This window comes from Elephas maximus, chromosome 4 (genome assembly GCF_024166365.1).
Source record: "Elephas maximus indicus isolate mEleMax1 chromosome 4, mEleMax1 primary haplotype, whole genome shotgun sequence".
Classification (NCBI taxonomy): Eukaryota; Metazoa; Chordata; class Mammalia; order Proboscidea; family Elephantidae; genus Elephas; species Elephas maximus.
This window is the reverse complement of record NC_064822.1, coordinates 90,814,631-90,836,775: the sequence shown is the minus strand read 5'-3', so window position 1 is coordinate 90,836,775 and position 22,145 is coordinate 90,814,631. Positions and strand designations below refer to the sequence as shown.

The 22,145-nt window shown below is 39.3% G+C and overlaps 1 protein-coding gene across 14 annotated transcripts in view; it reads right to left on the bottom strand.

Annotated features, from left to right (window-relative positions):
• BICD1 (BICD cargo adaptor 1) overlaps positions 1 to 22,145 on the bottom strand; it is a 278,038-nt gene that overhangs the window by 117,066 nt on the left and 138,827 nt on the right. For all 14 annotated transcript variants that reach the window (XR_007517144.1, XM_049882774.1, XM_049882780.1 and 11 more), the window contains exon 2: positions 19,221 to 19,433. Coding sequence is in view for 13 of the 14 variants with exons in the window: in XM_049882774.1 (XP_049738731.1) it covers positions 19,221 to 19,433 (213 nt within the window). In the remaining variant the exon portion in view is untranslated. The remainder of the gene's footprint in view (positions 1 to 19,220; positions 19,434 to 22,145) is intronic.

Here is a 22,145-nt window from a genome sequence, read left to right as displayed (position 1 = left end):
ACAGGGTGAAGCAAAATAAATGGATGAGTGAGTCCGCCGCAGTGAGATGGGCATCACCAACTCTCTTCACTCTTCTGAATCCTATTGAATTAAGCACACCTTCTCCCTCTGTTCTAGGGCCAAGTGTCCCAAACAGATTTAAGATATGATAAGGCATTGACTACTAGCCAAAATTATTTACATATATATATATTTTTCTTAATGGACATGCTTTCCTAGGAAGGTGATACTGCCCCTTCACTGGTTCTTGGGGGAACAAAAAAATGTCTTGGATAATACAAGGTTTGTAATCCTCCCAAGCACAATGATATCCAACAATATCTTATTTCTTAGTATTTAATTTCATGCTGATTAAGGGAAAAAGTGTCTCAAAAGGGCTCCTTAGGGAGATGATAATGAAAAAAAGATTAAGAAACTGTATTTCATTAACTAGCACTGCCAATGAAAGACTGATTTAAAAAATGTTGCAGTATTTTTATTACTCTCAAGGCCCAGTTTCATTATCATTAATTGTTGAGAAGAGTTGATATCCTGATGGGTTCTTTTCTTCTGAGCTAGCCGTCCAAGACAAGCTTACTTGCCATCTTTTTCTCCTGGTAGACAAGTTTCTACCCCATTTTTAGAAAGATGCTTTATCCTATATGCTCCAATAAGACACGGATTTTATCTATAACTATTGTCAACCTATTAATATGCATTTTTAAATATAATTATGGGGATACACTGGGTGCCAAAGTCCACCAGGAAATACATTTTGATATTTTAGATTTCTTTCATCTAATGCAGGAAGTGTGGTTTTTATGTGATGTTGTGATAGGTTCAGAAGAGCTGTTTAGTTACAATTCTGTTCTTTGAACAATTGTTTTAGTGAAACCAAAACTATCAGAAAACTATTTTTAAATCTAAGTACTTTTAATATTACTGAACAAGTGATGATGTGAAAGCTATGAGGTAGTAATCAACGCGCAGCCTTTCTTAATGCGTGCAGACTGTTGTATTTTAATTCAAATTGAAAGTTAAAGTTTGGGTCTGTTAATACATGTAGTATGGTTCAGTCTACAGCATTTATTTTTAAAAATATCTTTGCTGACTAAGCATCAAAGAGTAGGATTTATCCCATCACTAAGCTCATTCTTTAGACTGTGCTCTCTAACTTGCTCATGTGTCAGCTCCCTATAACCTTCGAGAAATTAAGTCCTGAGTAGATTCAGGTACCCGATTGTTAGATTAAACTGAATTTCCTTAGGAGAACTAAACACCTGACCAGAATCTTGATCAGGCTAGATCTGTCAGCCAGGATGTCCTCTGGAAATGAAGGTCAAGGTGTAAAAAAAAAGATTAAAACTGCCCACAAAGCATCCGGCTGAATTGCTGGCTGTGCATCACTCCTCCTTCTACCTCGTCTGCACAGGGAACAAAGACCCTGAGCCCGGGGTGAGAAAAGACAAAGTTTAAAACTGAATCAAGCTATTTTAGTCCAAGAATCAATATGTACAAAGTCGACTGTGCACAGATGTTTATTTTTATGTTCCAAGAGGTAGAAAACCTGTTAGACGTTTTTCACAATACAGGAAGGAAAGAAGGGACAGACAGGAGGAAGGAGGGATAGAGAGAGAAAGAAAATAAATTTTTTTTAAATATATGCCATACCAGTTCTACATGTTTAAAAATTAGGCTTCCTTTCACTATTTGTTATTTTAAAATGGCAAAAGATAACAGACAAAAACGTAATTGCTTAAAAAAAGAGAGACTATGCAAGATTGCTTTAAAACCAGACTTTTTTTTTTACCTGTGTCAGCTTCAGAGTTGCCGTTTATACAGTATGTCCTGAGCAATGCTCTCTCACCATTTCTAACTCCAGCTTGACTTTCCTTGCCATTTCCTATTTAATTCTCCATTTGGCACTAACTAATGGCTCGGTTTTTTAATGGCTCGCTACTAGAGAGGAAGTTGATGTAACTTCTCTCATACTAAGCCAGAAGCTTACACCCCTTCTCATTGTCTAATGTAGAAATGAACTAGCCACAAAAACGAAATAGGATCACATTATTTTGGCATAATTTGAAGGTATGTCCAGATGATACCCAACATCAGAATACTGGAAATACTTAAATGTTATTTTTGAAGCCTTCCCCCCAGATGTTTGGGATTATGGAGATGCAGGTCCTTATTATTGCCCCAGAAGAACCTCAAAAAAGGCTAAAGATATTTTTATTTTTATTGTGCTTTAGGTGAAAGGTTACAGCTCAAGTTAACCTCTCATACAAAAATTTATATACACATTGTTATGTGACACTAGTTGGAATCCCTATAATGTGACAGCACACTCCCCCTTTCCACCCTGAGTTGCCTGTGTCCATTCAACCAGCTCCTATCCCTTTCTGCCTTCTCATCCCGCCTTTGGACGGGAGCTGCCCATTTAGTCTCCCGTATCTACTTATTTTTTTATATTATAGTCCAGTCTAATGTTGTCTTAAGAGATGGCTTTGGGAATGGTTTTAGTTCTGGGTTAACAGGGAATTGGGGGGCCGTGTCTTCTGGGGATCCTCCTGTCTCAGTCAGACCATTAAATCTGGTCTTTTTACATGAATTTGAGTTCTGTACCCCACTTTTCTCCTGCCTCATCAGGGACTCTATGTTGTGTTCCCTGTCAGGGTAGACATCGGTGGTAGCTGTGTACCATCTAGTTCTTCTCATCTCAGGCTGATGGAGTCTCTGGTTTATGTAGGTCTTTCATCTCTTGGGCCAATATTTTCCTTGTGTCTTTGGTGTTCTTCATTCTCTTTTGCTCCAGGTGGGTTGGGACCAATTGATGCATCTTAGATGGCTGCTCATAAGCTTTTAAGACCCCAGATGCGGCTCACCAAAGTGGGATGCAGAACATTCTCTCAATAAACTTTGTTATGCCAATTGACCTAGATGTCCCCCAAAACCATGGTCCCAAAATCCCTGCCTCTGTTACTCTGCCCCTCAAAGTGTTTGGTTGTGTTCAGGAAACTTCTTAGCTTTTGGTTTAGTCCAGTTGTGCTGACTTCCCCTCTATTGTGTTGTCCTTCCCTTCACCTAAGATAATTCTCATCTACTATCTAGTTAGTGAATTCCCCTCTCCCTCCCTCCCGACCCTCATAACCATCAAAGAATGTTTTCTTCTGTGTATAAACCTTCTCTGGAGTTCTTATAATAGTGGTCTCGTACAATATTTGTCCTTTTGTGACTAATTTCCCTCAGCATAATTAATATCTTCCAGATTCATCCATGTTGTGAGATGTTTCACAGATTCATCATTGTTCTTTATCATTGAGTAGTATTCCATTGTGTGAATATATCATAATTTGTTTATCCATTCACCTGTTGATGGGCACCTAGGTTGTTTCCATCTTTTTGTTATTGTGAACAGTGCTGCAATGAACATGTGTGTGCATCTATCTATTTGTGTGACAGCTCTTATTTCTCTGGGATATATTCCAAGGAGTGGAACTAAAGATATTCTTGAATGAAGATTAACTGTCATTATTTTGAGAACTATAAAAAAAAAAAAAAAAGCTGTTGTAATATTTGTCATTGACAAATAAAATACAACTTTCCAAATCATGGAAAAAATGTTTGTAATTCTTAAAAAAAAAAAAGAAATCAAATGCATATGCTCCTTACAACAACTGCAAGCATTTCATTATCAATCAATATTCACTGACTCCTTGAACATATGGGTTATAGTAGGTATCACGTTGATTTTAAGGAATGTGTATAACTTGCTCCATACCTTCTTGCTTTAATGGAAATCGGATTCTCCCTCGGGGCACTGCTTCCCCTGCAACCCGCACAAGTGCTGGCTATTTTTATTCCCATAGCCCCTTACCATTGGGCCTCAAGGTGTGATGGGTGCCCTCTTTGCTCCACATGGCTGCTTTCGAAGCATTTTCCTTCTCCCTAAAAGTCTTCTGCTTTAAATCTCATGTCAGCAGATTGTATCAACTACTGTCCAGCATTGTTATTGGTACCTAACCAAAAAACCAAACCTGTTGCAGTTGAGGCAATCTGACCAAATCATTCCCTCTCATTCCTCCAAGACCTTAACTCCTGGGTTATTGTCATGAACTCCAGAACTTCTGGTCTTAATTCCTGCATTCTCAATATGCACATTGATGATCTCAATTCCTGAAACTCCTCTTCTCGAGGGCTCTTTTCTTTCTCCTACTTCTGCCACTCACTCCCATGCTAACACCTTGGTGGCTCACTCCCCCAGGGGGCTATCTCACCACTTCTCTCTCCTAAAATCCCCAACACCTCTCCCATTTTTCCTCTCAGTTGCTGACCTTGCTTCCTACTTCAGTGAGGAAATTGAAGCAGTCACCTATCCATGTACGGGCTTCTGCATTCATATACTCTGCTTTTCATCCAAGGTAATGCCATTGACGAAATTGCCTTGCAAATGTAAAGGCAATCCTCCATTTTTGAGCCAGATTGTATGTCCTCTCCATCATCTAACAAAATCAATAGCTCTAGACATTATCCTCCTTTCCTCCTATACCATTAATTTTTCCCTCTGTACTGGGTCACCTCCCAAAAAAAAAAAAAAAACCAAAACCCACTGCTGTTGGCATTCAAATATGCTGTTATTTCTTACATCTTAAGAAAGAGCAAAAAAATACTTTGCTCTTGGATAAAGGAAAGTCTTCTCAGCAAGTGGTGCTGGAACATTTGGACAATGATATGCAAACAATGGATCTCAACCTAAACCTCACACTTCATACCAAAATTAACTCAAAATAGATTACAGGTGTAAATGTAAAACTATAATGCTTTTAGATGAAAATATAGGAGAAAACCTTTATGGCCTGAGGTTAGGGAAGGGTTTTCAAAGCTGAAAACAAAAGCATGATTTATAAAATTTATTTTGATATGTTAGACTTCATCAGAATTAAAAACTTTTGGTTTTGCAAAACACACTTTTAAGAGAATGAAAAGATACACACCAGAAAAAAATATTTGCAAATCACATATATGACAAAGGATTTGTATCCAGACTATATAAAGAACTCTCAAAATTTAACTACCTTCACTTTTAAACAACCCTTAAAAAAACAGGCAAAAGGCTCAGGCACTTCACAAAGGAGAAAATATGGAAGGCAAATACGCATTTGCAAAAATGTTTAATATTATTTAGCCATTAAAACTCGTTGCCATTGAGTCAATTTCAACTCACAGTGGCCCTATAGGACAGAGCAGAACTGCCCCATAGGGTTTCAAAAGAGCGCCTGGTGGATTTGAACTTCTGACCTTTTGGTTAGCAGCCAAGCCCTTTAACCACTGTGACACCAGGGCTCCTTTAGCCATTAGAGAAATCCAAATTAAAATCACAATGAGATAACACTACATATGTATCAGAATCACTAAAATAAAAAATACTGACAATACCAAGTAATGGAGAGGATGTGGAGTAACTAAAACTCTTATATACTGCTGTGGGAATGTAAAGTGGCACAGACACTCTGTAAAATACTTTGATAGTTTATTATTGGTTAACAAAGTTGGCTGTTAACCAAAAGGTTGGAGGTTCAAGTCTACCCAGAGGCACCTCAGAAGAAAGGCCTGGTAATCTACTACCAAAAAAACCAGCCATTAAAACCCATGAAAAGATGCTCAACATCATTAGCCATCAGAGAGATACAAATCAAAGCCGCAATGAGTACCATTTCACTCCCACTAGGATGGCTAAGATTTAAAAAAAAAAAAAAAAGGAAGATAAATGCTGGTGAGGATGTATGGAAACTGGAATGCAAAATGGTACAGCCATAATGGAAAACAGTGTGGCGGTTCCTCAAAAAACTAAAAATAGAACTACCATATGACGATGAATTCCACTCCTAGGTATATATCAAAATTTTGGAAAGCAGAGACTCAGACACTTTTACACCAATGTTCACTGCAGCACTATTCACAGTAGCCAACAGGCAGAAGCAACCTAAATATCCACCAACAGATGAAGGGATAAATAAAATGTGGTACATACAATGGAATACTACTCAGCCATTAAAAGAAATGAAATTTTGATACATGCTACAGTATGCATGGAGCTTGAAGACATGCTGAGTGAAATAACTCAGTCACAAAAGGACAAATATGATATGACCTCACTTATATAAAAAGACAAGAGCAAGCAAATGTATAGAGATCAAAGTTTATTAGTGGTTACCAGGGGTGAGAGGGAGAGGAAAAGGGGGGATTATTGTTTTGGGAGCAATGAGTTTCAGTTTACGGTGATGGAAAAATCACACTGATTAAGGGTAGGATTGCACAGCTGATTAATGTACTTGCTGTCAATAAGCTGTACACTTGTAAAAAGTTGCATTGGCATAAATTGTATTGTCATGGATTGAATTATGTCCCCCCAAAAATGTATCAATTTGGCTGGGCCTTGATTCCCAGTACTGTGTGGTTGTCCTCCATTTTGTGATTGTAATTTTACATTAAAGAGGAGTAGGGTGGGATTGTAACATCATTATTAAGGTCACATCGCTGATCCAACATTAAGGGAGTTTCCCTGGAGTGTGGCCTGCACCACCTTTTATCTTAAAAGAGATAAAAGGAATGGGAAGCAAACAGAGATTCGGGACCTCATACCACCAAGAAAGCAATGCCGGGAGCAGGGCGCCTCGTTTGGACCCAGGGTCTCTGTGCGGAGAAGCTCCTAATCTGGGGAAGATTGATGAGAAGACTGACAGAGAGAGAAAGCCTTTCCCTGGAGCTGATACCCTTAATTTGGACTCTTAGCCTACTTTACTGTGAGGAAATAAATTTCTCTTTGTTAAAGCCATCCACTTGTGGTATTTGTTACAGCAGCACTAGATGACTAAGACAGACGTAAAGTGCTGAGTAGCATGTTTGGTAGGTGCTGTTGTTGTTACTTGCCATCTAGTTGGTTCTGACTCATAGCGACCCTATGTACTACAGAATGAAACGGTGCCCAGTCCTGCGCCATATTCACAATTGTTGTTATGCTTGAGCCCGTTGTTGTAGCCACTGTGTCAATCCATCTCTTTGAGGGTCTTCCTCTTTTTTGCTTATGCTCTACTCTACCAAGCATAATGTCCTTCTCCAGAGACTGATCCCTTCTGATAACATGTCCAAAGTATGTGAGATGTAGTCTCACTGTCCTTGCTTTTAAGGAGCAGTTTGATTGTACTTCTTCCAAGACAGGCTTGTTCATTCTTCTGGCAGTCCATGGTATATTCAATATTCTTCATGAACACCACAATTCAAAGGCGTCAATTCTTTGGTCTTCCTTATTCACCATCCACCTTTCACATGCATATGAGGTGACTAAAACCACCATGGCTTGGGTCAGGCACACCTTAGTCTTCAATGTGACATCTTTGCTTTTCAGCACTTTAAAGAGGTCTTTTGCAGCAGATTTGCCCAATGTAATTGCATCTTTTGAGTTTTTGACTGCTGCTTCCATGGGTGTTGATTACGGATCCAAGTTAAATGAAAGCCTTGATAACTTCAATCTTTTCTCTGTTTATCATGATGTTAATTATTGGTCCAGTTGTAAGGAATTTTGTTTTCTTTACGTTGAGGTATAATCCATACCGAAGGCTGTGGTCTTTGATCTTAGTAAGTGTTTCAAGTCCACTTCACTTTCAGCAAGCAAGATTGCGTCATCAGCATAACGCAGGTTGTTAATGAGTCTTCCTCCAATCCTGAAACCAAGTTCCTCTTCATAGAGTCCAACTTCTCGGACTATTTGCTCAGCATACAGATTGAACAGGTATGGTAAAAAGATACAACCCTGACACATGCTTTTCCTGATTTTAAACCACTCAGTATCCCCTTGTTCTCTTGGAATGACTGCCTCTTAATCTACGTACAGGTTCCTCATGAGCACAATTATGTGTTCCGAAATTCCCATTCTCCACAACGTTATTCATAATTTATTATCATCTACACAGTCAAATGCCTTTGTGTAGTCAATAAAACCCAGGTAAACATCTTTCTGGTATTCTCTGCTTTCAGCCAGGATCCACCTGACATTAGCACTGCTATTCCTTGTTCCACAGCCTTTTCTGAATCTGGCTTGAATTTCTGGCAGTTCCTTGTCGATATATTGCTGTAGCCATCTTTGAATGATCTTCAGCACAATTTTACTTGCATGTGATATTAATGATATTGTTTGATAATTTCTGCACTCAGTTGGATCACCTTTCTTGGGAATTTGCATAAATATGGATCTCTTCCAGTCGGTCAGCCAGGTAGCTGTCTTCCAAGTTTCTCGACATAGACGAGCAAGCACCTCCAGTGCTGCATTCCTTTGTTGAAACATCTCAATTGATATTCCATCAATTCCTGCAGACTTGTTTTTCACCAATGCCTTCAGTGCAGCTTGGACTTCTTCCTTTAGTACCATGAGTTCCTGATCATATGCTACCTCCTGAAATGGTTGAACATCAACCAGTTCTTTTTGATACAGTGCCTCTGTTATTCCTTCCATCTTCTTCTGATGCTTCCTATGTCATTTAATATTTTCCCTGTAGAATCCTTCAGTATTGCAACTCATCTGTCAGTTTGTTGTACTGTGGGGACTTGCGTGTTGCTGTGATGCTAGAAGCTATGTCACTAGTATTCAAATACCAGCAGGGTCGCCCACAGTGGACAGGTTTCAGCTGAGATTCCAGACTAACATAGACTAGGGAGAAGGACCTGGTGGTCTACTTCAGTGCAATCAGGATGCATTAGTAATTACTGGTGATTGGAACGCAAAAGTTGGAAACAAAGAAGAACAATCGGTAGTTGGAAAATACGGCCTTTGTGATAGAAAGATGCTGGAGATCGCGTGACAGAATTTTGCAAGACCAATGACTTCTTCATTGCAAATACCTTTTTTCATCACCATCAATGGCGACTATACACATGGACCTCACCAGATGGAATACACAGGAATGAAACTGACTACATCTGTGGGAAGAGATGATGGAAAACCTCAGCATCATCAGTCAGAACAAGGCCAGGGACCAACTGCGGAACAGACCATCAATTGCTCATATGCAAGTTCAAGTTGAAACTGAAGAAAATTAGAATAAATCCACAGAATAGATTGGACATGTTGAACACCAATGATCGAAAACCAGATGAGTTGTGGAATGACATCAAGGACATCATACATGAAGAAAGCAAGATGTCATTAAAAAGACAGGAAAGAAAGACCAAAATGGATGTCAGAAGAGACTCTGAAACTTGCTCTTGAATGTCAAGTAGCTAAAGTGATCAGAAAAAATGATGAAGTAAAAGAGCTGAACAGAATATTTCAAAGGGCAGCTTGAGAAGACAAAGTATTATAATGACACGTGCAAAGAGCTGGAGATAGAACATCAAAAGGGAAGAACAAGTTCAGCATTTCTCAAGCTGAAAGAACTGAAGAAAAAATTCAAGCCTCTAGTAGCTCTCAATATATGTTAAAAAACAAAAAACAAAATTTGTTACCTAAACCAGTTAAGAACAGTGACAATTCCTCACTAGCGCTCTGCACCATTCCAGAGTGTGGTGTTCATTCCCAACAAGTACGGAGAGCGGGGGAGAAGCCAGGGCATGCCAGAGAAATAGACAACTTTCTAGCTATACCCAAGCCATGACTTTACAGAACTGAAAAAACATCATTCAGTTGGATGTGTGAGTTTCATTCAGCTTTATGTAAACACAGCTCCTAATGACAAATTATTCAGCCAGAACCATCAGAGGCTATAAAAAAGACTCTGTCATTCATTTCATGACTTAATTAGTTTTATCTTTTCCCCTATGAGTCAGGTCATCAGTAAGCACAATAGATGCCTTACTTACTAACAATGCAATGACCCTCTCAGGGACCAGCCAGGTATGAAAGGCCGTTTACACTAATAGTCAGAGCACCCAGATGGCTCTCCTCTTTCAATCTATTGGCTTATAAACATGTGTTTGGTTTCCTCTTTTGGTGTTAGGGTGTCAGCCATTATTTCTTGCTGCTGTCAAATGCTGCTGGGGCTTCTCCTACTAGCCAGTACATCTTTCTATTTTATTGTTTCTGTCCTGCTGTAGGTAAATAAGTCTGATAATCAAACTTTGAAACAATAAATCACATATACATAGTCCCCTATTTCTTTTAAAGCACTTTCATAAACCATATTTCATGATACCCTCCTAAAAACCGTGGGAGATAAATAGACTAGATTATAATGTTTATATGGGAAACGAGTTTATTCACACAATTGGTAAAATGGTTGAGCTAGGGCCTGAACTCAGATTTTCTAGTTTCAAATTCTTCAAATAACTACCAAACCACCACTTACATATAAAAATAACTAGGTTTTTAGAGAGTTTAAAGAGTGACTGAGTTATCCTGTGAATATAGTGATATGTGTTGGTGCCTGAGGTCCATGGCATCGAATCTCGCTATTTAGATGCTGTTCTTTGCTTACTTACAGCAAGTACCACCTATTTGTTGTGTCTAATGAGAGACATCTACATGAGTATGATATTACTATACAAAAACATTATATGTTGCCTAAAACGCAGCACACTGTCCATTTTCACAGACACAAGTGCAAGAAAATCATTTCTAAGTACATTTAGTTGTGTTAAGATTGACGACAACTCTCCACTGAACTGTGTTCATTGATGCTTCCCAAACACCAAAGTAGTATCTGGCTCAGACTAAGCACTGAAGAGATCTTTGTTGAATGAATGAATGAATGTATGACTACGAAGTTGAAAATCCAAAAAGATTAAAACCCTGAGATGAATGCTTAATACGAAACTCAAAATCTAGGTCCAATCGTTCAAATTTTCAAGGGTTTCCAATTGGAGTAAAGACAGTCAAGAGTTTCATGTTTAAAAAAAGCAGACACATATTTTAAGAGACACAGAGAATCATCTAAGAAGAATAACCAGGATGCTGAGATGCTCTGGAATCATGTCACATGAGGAAATGCCAACGGATTTAGATATATTTGGTCTGAAAAAAAGAAGCTAGCTCCTTCCAACAATTTGAGGCTTTGGACATGGATGAAGTGGAAAGGAAACTAGAAAGATTTATTCTCTGTAGATCCAGAGGCTAGAAATAGAGCTGCCAGGCAACACATGGGCAGCCTTGGGAGGAGTTGGGAGATACGGAATGAACACTAATTTAGTGCCTCCGTTGTACCAGGCATTTTACACAAGACCTGTAAGTTAGGTATTATCATTTCCATATTAGAAATAAGGAAATTGAGGCTCAGGGAATAAAAGTAACTTGTCCAATATCATACAGGTGGTAACTAGCATAGCTGGGATTCGAACTGAGGGGTATCTAACTCCTAAAACATGTCCCTTCAGTTCAGTTCAATTCAACAAACTATTTTTAAATTTTTTTTATGCCTGCTTCTGATCAGGCACTGTGTTGGGTGCTAGGGATACAAAGATAAATGGCAGACAAAACACAGCCCCTCCCTTGAAAGGATACTGGAAATATCTTAGGAAAGACTATGTGACCATTCAGACATATTGTGGAAAGAATTATTGATTTGGGATAAGTCAATACCGAATAATCACTGAGATGCCTTCCAGTCCTAAAATTTTAAGGTTATGGATTCCCTTTGGTGGAACAGGTGTATCCCTAAAATGTTGACCTAACAATAGATTTCTGAAAATTGAGCCATTGTTATCTTAGGAAATTTGGTTGTATATTCCAATGAGGAAAAAACTGGATACAGTGGATCAATTACTTTCTAGCCATGGTCTTTGTAACTCTTGCCCAGTGATTGTGTGAAAGCGTAACTGTGGCCTACCAAGGGGATTGGTCAGTTTTGCCTTAAAAGAAAGCCAATTTCAGAGCAGAGAGGAGGAGCCCACCACTACCAAGGAAGGAGAGACCCAGGAGCAGAGATCTGGCAGCTGGAGATGCTGTGGTGGGCTTCCTGGCCCACGGAGAGAGAAAGCTGAATGCCTCTGGGCAGAGACTGAGGGCCAGGGAGAGGTGTGCCTGTGAGCACAGCTGGGGAGAGGCTATCCTGATGGAAGAACTATATCCTGAGTGCTCGTGAGCCTGAATTGTGCCTGTTACTTCCCTAATAAACCCCACAATTGTGACTATGGTCTGTGAGTTCTGTGTGGCCATTGCAATGAATTATTGAACCCAGTACAGAGTGCTGTGGGAGGGATAGTTGGTATCAGAATTGGTAGCTATGTCAGAGAGAGGAGGCTTGTCTGGCCTCTGCCTCAGGGGAGTCAGCCTTGTGCTGTTGACCTTGTGAGGTTGCAGGAGGTCAGACACTGCCTCCAAGACGTTTTTACACTGGATCTTCAATGAGAAGAAAAAAAAAAAAAAAAAATCACGTGATTTTAAAAATCAGCAGCTTTTGAAAAGTAAAATGGTCATATCCTAATAAAATGTTAATGATGATATTCCAGTAAGTCACAAATTCTGCTATTGTACTAAAGCTTCAAATGTTTTTCCCAGAAATTTCGTTAACTTGGAGCAAGATTTAAAAGGCAAAAACATGTGCTTTTGGCAGCTAGGAAACCCTGGTAGTGTAGTGGTTAAGTGCTACGGCTGCTAACTAAAGGGTCAGCAGTTCGAATCTGCCGGGTGCTCCTTGGAAACTCTATGGGGCAGTTCTACTCTGTCCTATAGGGTCACTATGAGTCGGAATCGACTTGACGGCACTGGGCTCGGGCTTGGGCTTGGGCTTGGTTTGGCAGCTACAGTGACGTGGCTGAGTGCACACATCAGTCAGTTTTCCTGAGTTCAGATCCTGGCTCCTCACTTACGGCCCTCTCTGTGATTCACGTGCCCCATCAGTAAAACAGGATGGTATAATAATAACACCTACTTCAGTAGGGTTGTTATAAGGATTAAATAGATTAATCCACATGAAGAATTTAGAAGTGTGTCTGGCATGTTGTCTGGCCCTTGATAAATGTTATTTGCACTTTAAAGAAGAGGATTAGTCTCTATTGAGGTCAGTAATCTATTTTATAACTCTACTGCATTCCTCCTAAAGGGGTTTTGTGACATCTCTTTATAACAGACATACCAATTCTGGTTAAGAATACTGGTATAATTGATTTGCATGCTTTGTAAATATTGTAGTAAATTCTGACTTATTAACAAATGAGAGCATTAAAAAAAGAAAACAAAAAAACCAAACCCATTGCCATCGAGTTGATTCTGACTTATAGTGACACTACAGGACAGAGTAGAACTGCCCCACAGAGTTTCCAAGGAGCAGCTGATAGATTCAAACTGCCGACCTTTTGGTGAGCAGCCATAACTCTTAACCACTGTGCCACCAGGGCTCCATCATTCTATGATTTTGTCAATACAGAGTAAATATCCAGCAAATATTGGGCAAATAAACTTATTTAGTCTTTCTTTTAGTAAGTTAGACCTGTAGGTTGGAGATAGAAAATATTAAATTCAAATTTTCTTAAATACAGTAATTGTCATAGTTATCTAGTGCTGCTATAATAAAAATATCACAAGTGGATGGATCGCTTTAACAAATTTATTCTCTCACAGTCTAGGAGGCTAGAAGTCCAAATTCAGGGTGCCAGCTCCAGGAGAAGGCTTTCTCTATCAGTTCTGGGGGAACGTCCTAGTCACCAATCTTCCCTTGGTCTAGGAACTTCTCTGTGCAGGGACCCTGAGTCCAAGGGACTCACTGTCCTCCCAGTGCTGCTTTCTTGTCTCTCTGCTCACTTCTCCCTTTTATATCTCAAAAGAGATTGATTTAAGATACAATCTAATCTTGTAGTTTAAGTACTGCCTCATTAACATAACTGCATCTAATTCTGCCTTGTTAACATTATAACAGTAGGATTTACAACACACAGGAAAATCACATCAGATGACAAAATGGTGGACAATCACAATACTGGGAATCATAGCCTAGCCAAATTGACACACATTTTTAGGGGACACAAGTCAATCCATAATAATAATCTATCTATTTTCTTTAAGCTCTAACCAAAATGATTCTGGACAAGAGAATCTAGGTTTTTTTTTTTTCCCCCGCTACTGGCCTAGTGGTTGAGTTAGATTAACTCCTGTCTTAGTTATCTCATGCTGCTGTAACAGGAATACCACAAATGAGTGGCTTTAACAAACAGAAATGTATTTTCTCACAGTTTAGGAGGCTAGAAGTCTGAATTTAGGGTGCCCACTCTGGGTTGAAAGCTCTCTCTCTGTTGGCTCTGGAGGAAGATTCCTGTTCCTTGGTTCCCTAGTGATCTTCATGTGGTGTGGCATCTGTCTTCCTCCTTCTGTGCTTGCTTCTTTAATCTCCTTTACATCTCAAAAGAGGATGACTCCAAACACCCTACACAAATTATGCTTCATTGACCTAACAGAGACGACCCATCCCAAATGGGATTATAACCACAGGCATAGAGTTTACATTTGCAACACATTTTGGGGGAATACAATTCAATCCACGTACTACCAAAAAAACCCACTGCCGTCGAGTCGATTCCGATTCATAGTGACCCTACAGGACAGAGTAGAACTGCCCCACAGAATCCTGGTGGATTCGAACTGCCGACTTTTGGTTAGCAGCCATAGCTCTTAACTGCTACGCCACCAGGGTTATTCAATCCACAACAACTCTTAATTTGGTTATTTAATTTGGGTGATTTTTTTTCTTTATAGCCCCTGAGCTTCTAAAAATTATTTCGTTTTTAAAAATGAGTTTACATTAAATACACATATAAAATAAGGATGATAAAATTGTTTAAAAGTGAAAAGGATTATACGAAAAACCCAGTCCTGGGATTCTTAACAACCTAGGCAAAAATAAAAAATACAATGTAATTCTTACTGCTTGATTCATCTCTTAAAGGAAAGAATTTTTAAGGTGATAAATTCAAAGAGGTGTTTAATGTTTCTTAAACCTAAGAATACACATCTACATAATGAGTAGTATCATCAACAATATTTTTATGGAGTATGCAAAAATTAATGAGAACAGTTTATGTTCATTATGTATTTACTATATAATAATATTAATTTTAAATGAATTTTTAAAAAACCACGAAAACAGTACTAAAACCTGTAGAAGAGCTGAGACTAAAATATGGATTTTTTAATTCCTATTTCAGCCTTTTCTCATTTTTTTTTTTCACTATATTATACCCACCATACATGGAAAAGAATTTGACCTTGGGAATAACACACATACACATGTAAAACTTCCATAATACACAGCACACATACATCTTTGCCTATACCAACAATTCTGCTGAAAAAAAGAGATCAGTCCTTTTAGTAAATAAAAATAATTCCATTAATTAAATTGTTAACTCACACAGCATCTGTTGAGCTAATGATTGACTACATTTGGGTTCATTATCCTTGTACATTTATCATGGTATGTTATGTTATGATTTTTTTGTTTCATATTTCTTCCAACTGCTATGTATCACTCAGTGTGTAGAATTTAAAAAATAAATAACATACACTGACAATAAAAACAAATCTGGGATTTCAATTTAATACCAGTCATCAAAAGTCAGTATCAATATACAATAAAATAGAATTTATTCCTGTTTCCTTTTACAACATGTATTCAGCTCTAAATGCTAATAATAATAATAATTCTATTAGGTACATCAAAATTTAAATCAGGGATGAAAAACAGCAGACCTCAGGGGCTTAACACTAGCTTTTAGTCCACCAGAAAGAATATCAACGATTCAACAAATATACTCCCACGCATGCTGTTGGCAAACTTAGAAGACTAGGAAACTGACAATCTCTTTCTTTTAACTACCTGACAAATCTGAATGAATACATTCATAGAATAAATAGCTTTTAACTGTTTTAGACCAAACATACATAAGTTTTGAAATACCAAATTTTTCTCTTAAGGCAAATCAACAATTGAAATTGGTTATCAAAGAAATTGTAACCAAGTAATTCATTCAGGTGATTATGGTACTTATAGCAATTCCCTAAATCATAAGCTTTATGATACTATTTTCCCCAGCCTTGGGTCAACCAAATAAATTAATGGTTCTTAAAAGTGTGGCCTGTAGACCACCAGCATCATCATCACCAGGGAACTTGTCAGAAATGCAAATTATTGGTCCCACCCAGACCTACTGAATTAGACTTTCTGGGGTAGGGCCCAGGATTCAAGTTTTAATAAATTCTCCTGATGTTCTAACTGAACTATGAAGTCCTCCTCAAAAATGATTTTCCATTGAGGCATCAGTTCATTCCTAACCCATAGCCTCGTCCTTTATTACCAACTCCTGCTGCTTGTCATCTATCCTGTCATTGGCAAGCACTGCATGTGCAACTGAGGATGCTCCATCAATCACCACTGCCTTGACACATACAGAAAAAGATCTGGGATTCCTTGCTTGTCCTCACCCTTTACTGCTCTTTCCGCAGCTGCCATGTAAAGTGGGAATGTACAGCTCACAGAGGATCAGTCCAATGGGAAATCAAGAATGCTTGGCTGGTGGTTACTCACTAGTCACAGCTCTTCTCTGCCAACTGCCAGCATCTGCGTGTGCATGGTCCTCATGTCTGTCGCCCATGTCGTGTCCTTCCTGCTAGCTTGCCACATGAACCTGTAGCTCACAGCTGCTGAGGTTGTTCCTTGTAGATGTTCTGTGCCTTGCCTAATCCTGTATGATGGTCTACAACACTACTTGAACCTTCAGCCCATTTCTGCAGAAGACACGTCTCTCATGGAGAGGCCTGGGCTTGGAAGGGTGAAGGGCAATTCCTTAGGAGGTGGAGGGTCTAGGACCCCAGATGGTTAGCAGTGATGACAAAACACTGATATGTAAAGATATATGAAATGAAGAATGGGAGGGCAGCTTTGTTTTTTAAAAATTATTTGGGGAGGTGGAGCCAAGATGGCAGAGTAGACAGACACTTCCGGGAAGCCCTCTTTACAACAAAGACCTGAAAAAACAAGTGAAACGAGTATATTTACGGCAAGCTAGGAGCCCTGAGCATCAAAGGCAAGCTTAGAAAACGAACTGAGGGGCAGGGGGAAGAAGAGACTCTTCAGAAGTGGAGAGGAGTTACTGGACCTGAATCATGGGGAGACCTCAGGCACCATTCCCAAGAGCGGCTGTGGCAGGCTGGTACTAGCATTCCGCCAGTTTGCTCAGGGAGAAGCAGCCAGCCACACAGCCTACTAACACCTCTGGAACCAGAGAAGAACGGCGCTCTCAGCAAAAGCTAAGTACTTGCATATATTTCACAGTGCCCCCTCAACCCCAAGCCGGCTCCAGCGGCTGATTTCCCTGGGTCTGAGATAGGCCCTGTTGAGCACCTAGAGCCATCCTCCCAGCCTTGGAGAAGGAATAAAATTTGCAATTGGGAGAAAAGATAATTTGCCAGATCCACCCACTGGGGGGAGTTCAGGACAGAAGCGGCTCCCGTCCAGGCATAAATGATCTGTGGACTTTGAGTACCTTTTCCCTCTGCATGGACCTGTGTGGGCCTATTTCAGGAGGATAGGCCCTTGTTGGCAGACTCTAAACATTTCAGCTGTGCAGCGGAGAGGTGGGTGTTTGATGTTTGACATTGCTTTGCCTATTAAATAGGGTCCTCACTGTCCCACATCAGGGGCCTAAGGACTGGTAGCTCCACTCTGGTCACCCAGCCACCTGTGACAGGGGTCCAAGGATAACTGGTACCTCCCAGTGCTTACACCCAAAAACATTGGGTGCCCATGGTCCGTCTGTAAAACGCACCTACCTGTACAGTCTAGGGAACAGGGACATACTTTCCTCAGAGACACGCTGGGGACAATTCTCAGCCCCCCGCCTTGTTCAGAGTGTGACTCCCTGCTGCAACCAGATACTTGTACCTACGCCAATCACCCCTGCCCCTCTAAGACTGTAGGACAGAGCCTGTACCACACACTTGTTAATCAGCTACCTGGACACCTAAGCTGAATTCATACAAGAAAAGTGAATGGACTCCTACACTGATGTACCTGATAACAGCTCTAGACATCTGGGGACAGGACGCCAGAGCTCCAAAGGCGAAAATAATCAAGCCACCTCACTCCTAAATTATTTGGGTTGGAGGGAGATGAGGCAAGGTGCCCTGAAACTATCTCACCTTCCTTTTAATACCAAGCACTAACTTCCATTTGCTGGACTCATGTCTCTGTCTCCAGGGTCATACCATTGTATTTGGGTGTTTCCAAAGGCAATGAGAGAGACAAAGAAGAACTTTATTGTCCATATTCATTTAGCTCATTGTAATATGGACATGTGTTGAGGTAAATTGTTTCTTACATTTCAATAAATTTTGGGCAAATTATATCTCATAATAATGAAATTCTAGTCATACCACTATTTTCAAGGGGAATATTAGTGGATTTCTTATCTTATATTTCACAATTTTTCATCCTATCTTATTACTAAAACATTCAGTTAATAAGCCATTTAGTAGTAGACACTGCACCTGTACATTTATCAATCGCTGCTGCATGGGTAGGAATCAGGGGACATCTGTACCTTGTCTACAGCTCTCATAACAAAAAATGGAGTGAATGAATGAATATGAAGTTTCCAAAGGTGCTCTTAAAAGGGTTTGGTGGATGAACCTGCTTTTGGCTATTTCTGCTCCCAACATCACTCTTCCACTAATGAATGACTCTGTCAGTCTGATGCTGCCATGGAAGAACTGAAGAGAAAGAATGAGTTCACTGGAGGCCCAGGGTCTAAAGGAGACTCCCCAATTCATGGCAGCTATAATTTGCTGCCTCCTCTATAGCCAGGAAACATAGTTTAGGGTTCTGCATCACCAGACTCTAAGACCCCTCAGGACACTCGCCTGGGGCCTCATCCCCCAATTAGAAGAATCTTGAGCTAACACCACTGTCGTTACGAATTAGTACAGATACGGAGCATTACAGCTAACTGTATTTTTCCACACTGTATTAAAACAGGTCATGGGGGAGAAAGTGTTAACGTCACCATCTTTTTAAATACCTATGCAGTAATGGCAGGGCCAGTTCTCAAGCAGTCAATAAATAAAACTTTAATTCTTAAAAGAAAGAAAGGCAAACTCTTCTCAGAACAAGCTGTCATTTCACTAAGAAAGCAGAAAAATTTCTCGCGTCGGTATTATGTATTTAATACAAGTCTCTGATTAAAGCAAATATTTTATTCCAATTTCCTACAAGAAGAACTTTATTTCCCTGCCCTACACATCTTTAACAGGGAATTTATCTATTTACCTCCTTCAGATCCTGAACAACTGCTGTGAGCCGCTCATTTTCTGCCTGTACATTAGTGACCACAGCTCGGCTCTGTTTCAGCTCGTTCTGCATCTCCAAGATCTTCCCCAGATAGTAAGCTTCCTTAGATGCTGACTCCTGCAGAAGTGTTTCCTCCCGAGTCTCTCCATCCTCAGCAACTTTACGGTGGATGGAGAAAGACTGCCCAAATGCCTGCAGAATATTTGAAAAGGAAAAAAAGTATACAATGATATACACATAGATACAGAGAAATGTTTTGTTTTGCAAGTAAACACTGGTATTTTGCAAGACCTCCAGAAGCAACAGTATATATTTTACATAACAGACTAGCAGCTCTAATTGGTGCTTGAAATAATTTAAATTCAAACAATAAACAGAAATTTTTAAGACATCCTGTTTAAAATGTATATGTATATATATAATGAGTTAAATAAAACTTGATAAACATTGCTGCTTGCTTTATGTTATCCTTTTTAAGATAAATCCTATTAAGAAATAGACAATTCAGTGCTAATGAACCCATTCAAAGTCGTGCTATCATCTTCATTCTAGAAAAAACAAATTCAAAATTATTTTTCAAGAAAAATACATAGTTTCATTTAGCTTTCTAATACATTAGCAGTAAGGATAGACCAAGTATGAACAGTACAGTACCCTCAGAGATGAAATCATCAAAGAGCATTCAAATTGCTTGGTACTATAAAAAAGACATATTTATTTGCTCATTTGTACAAAAGGAAATAAAGGAAGAATAACCAGAAGCTAATGAAATGGCTACCTACAGCGGGTGGGAGGGAATGGGGTGTAGGAATGGGGGAATGAAATGGAACAGAGGGCTGAAGGAGTGACAATTCTCTGAGTATCTATGCCTCGCTGTATGATTCTGATTCTTGAAGCCATATTAATATTTCACATGCTCCTCCAAATAACAATTAATATCAATCACTACATGTGAGGAGGGACTCAAAGAAGAACTCAAAAGAACAAATGAACCTAGCTGTATTACAAATAAACAACAAAGCCACGCTGAAAAGAGTGGGAAAGAAAAGACCAATCTAAGTAATTTTAGAAGACAATATTTTTACTATATACTATAAGGCTAAAAAGGAGCCCTTGTGGAACACTGGTTAAGTGGTAACAGCTGCTAACCAAAATGTCAGCAGTTGAAATCCACCAGTTGATCCTTGGAAACCCTATGGGGCAGTTCTACTTGGTCTTCTAGGATCACTATGGGCTGGAATATAAGACTAAAAGGAGCTCTGGTAGTGCAGTGGTTAAGTGCTCAGCTGCTAACTGAAGGGTTGATGGTTCAAACTCACCAGCTGTTCGGCTGGAAAAAGATATGGCAGTCTGCTTCCATAAGAATTACAGCCTTGGAAACCCTATGGGGTAGTTCTACTCTGTCCTGTAGGGTCGCTATGAATCTGAATCAACTATGAATCTGAATTGACTTGATGGTAGCAGGGTTTTATATCAAAGACAGAAAGAACTGTACCCGAATGATCAAAGACAGAAAGAACTGTACCCAAAGAGTATACTCTGGTTATTTGTTTCTCACAGAGATTATGGAATTACAATCCCAAAACCACATGCATACTTGAAGAAAAACAAAAAACCAGACCTGTTGCCATTAAGTCAATTCCAACTTATGGCAACCCCATATGTTACAGAGTATAACTGTTTCATACGGTTTGCAAGGCTGTCATCTTTATGGAAGCAGGTTGCCAGGCTTTTTCTTCCAGTGTTGCTGCTGGGTGGATTTGAACCACCAACCTTTAGGTTAGCAGCCAGTTGCAAACCACTTGTGCCACCCAGGGACCTACATGTATTCTGGGTTGAATAAATAAGTAAATATATTAGGGATAATGAGAGCCAGGTTTCTCACTGTTAGAGAAAGGAGTTACATATAAGGAAATGGAGATGTCTGGAAGGAAACTAGTGGTATTAGATTATAATTGTAAGTATCAGGTGAACTTTCATTTGTAGGTAGGTAAGTGTATTTATTTTTCCAGCTCTGTTTGCTAAGAGGGACTAGAAGCAATGTGATGACATACTAGTAGCAAAGAGCATACCTAGCACCCAGATTTTGGTTTCTAATGTCAATCTCCAAAAAAAACTAGGGCTCTTTGGAGAAATGATGGGGAAAGTACAAAATGAGCTTGGTACATCTTGAGATGCCAAAAAGAAAAATGTCAAAAAAAAAAAAGAAAGAAATGAAAATATGTCAAAAGGATACTGGAGCCTGCCCAAATAAACTCCATAGAATAAAATAAGTTTTGATGAGTTCACACTGATGTAAATAAATAAATGGAGGAAGAAGGAATGGCTCTTTACAGTAGAATTACAATTAATAAATGTAGAAGGAATGATGGAAATAAATTATATCATTTGGCATACACTATAGGAATAACTGTTACATGAAAGACTCATCAATGGATTCTAAAATTAATGGGTGAAAATATGATGAGAAACAGGCTATTTGCATAGTCTCAAATTGTCTCTCCAGAGATACTAATCAATTCCAAAGGAAAAAACAGTAACTTCTTGGTGCAAAAACCTGGCAAACACCACTTTAAACCAAGTGACCCAAAGTTAGCTCATCAACAATGAGACATATTGACATCTGGTGCACTAAGAGGGGCGCAGCATCACTACTGTGGTATCCTTGCCAAAAATGCACAATCAAGTCCAACCATAAGGAAGCCAAACCCAAACTGAGGGACATTCTACAAAATAACTGGTCAGTACTCTTCGAAAGTATTAAAGTCATGAAAGACTGAGAAAGTCTCTTACAAACTGGAGGAGACTAAAAAGACAATAACAATTTAATGCAATGGGGGATCCTGGATTAGATCCTAGAAGAGAAAAAAGACATTTTGGGGGCAACTGGCAAAATGGGAACAC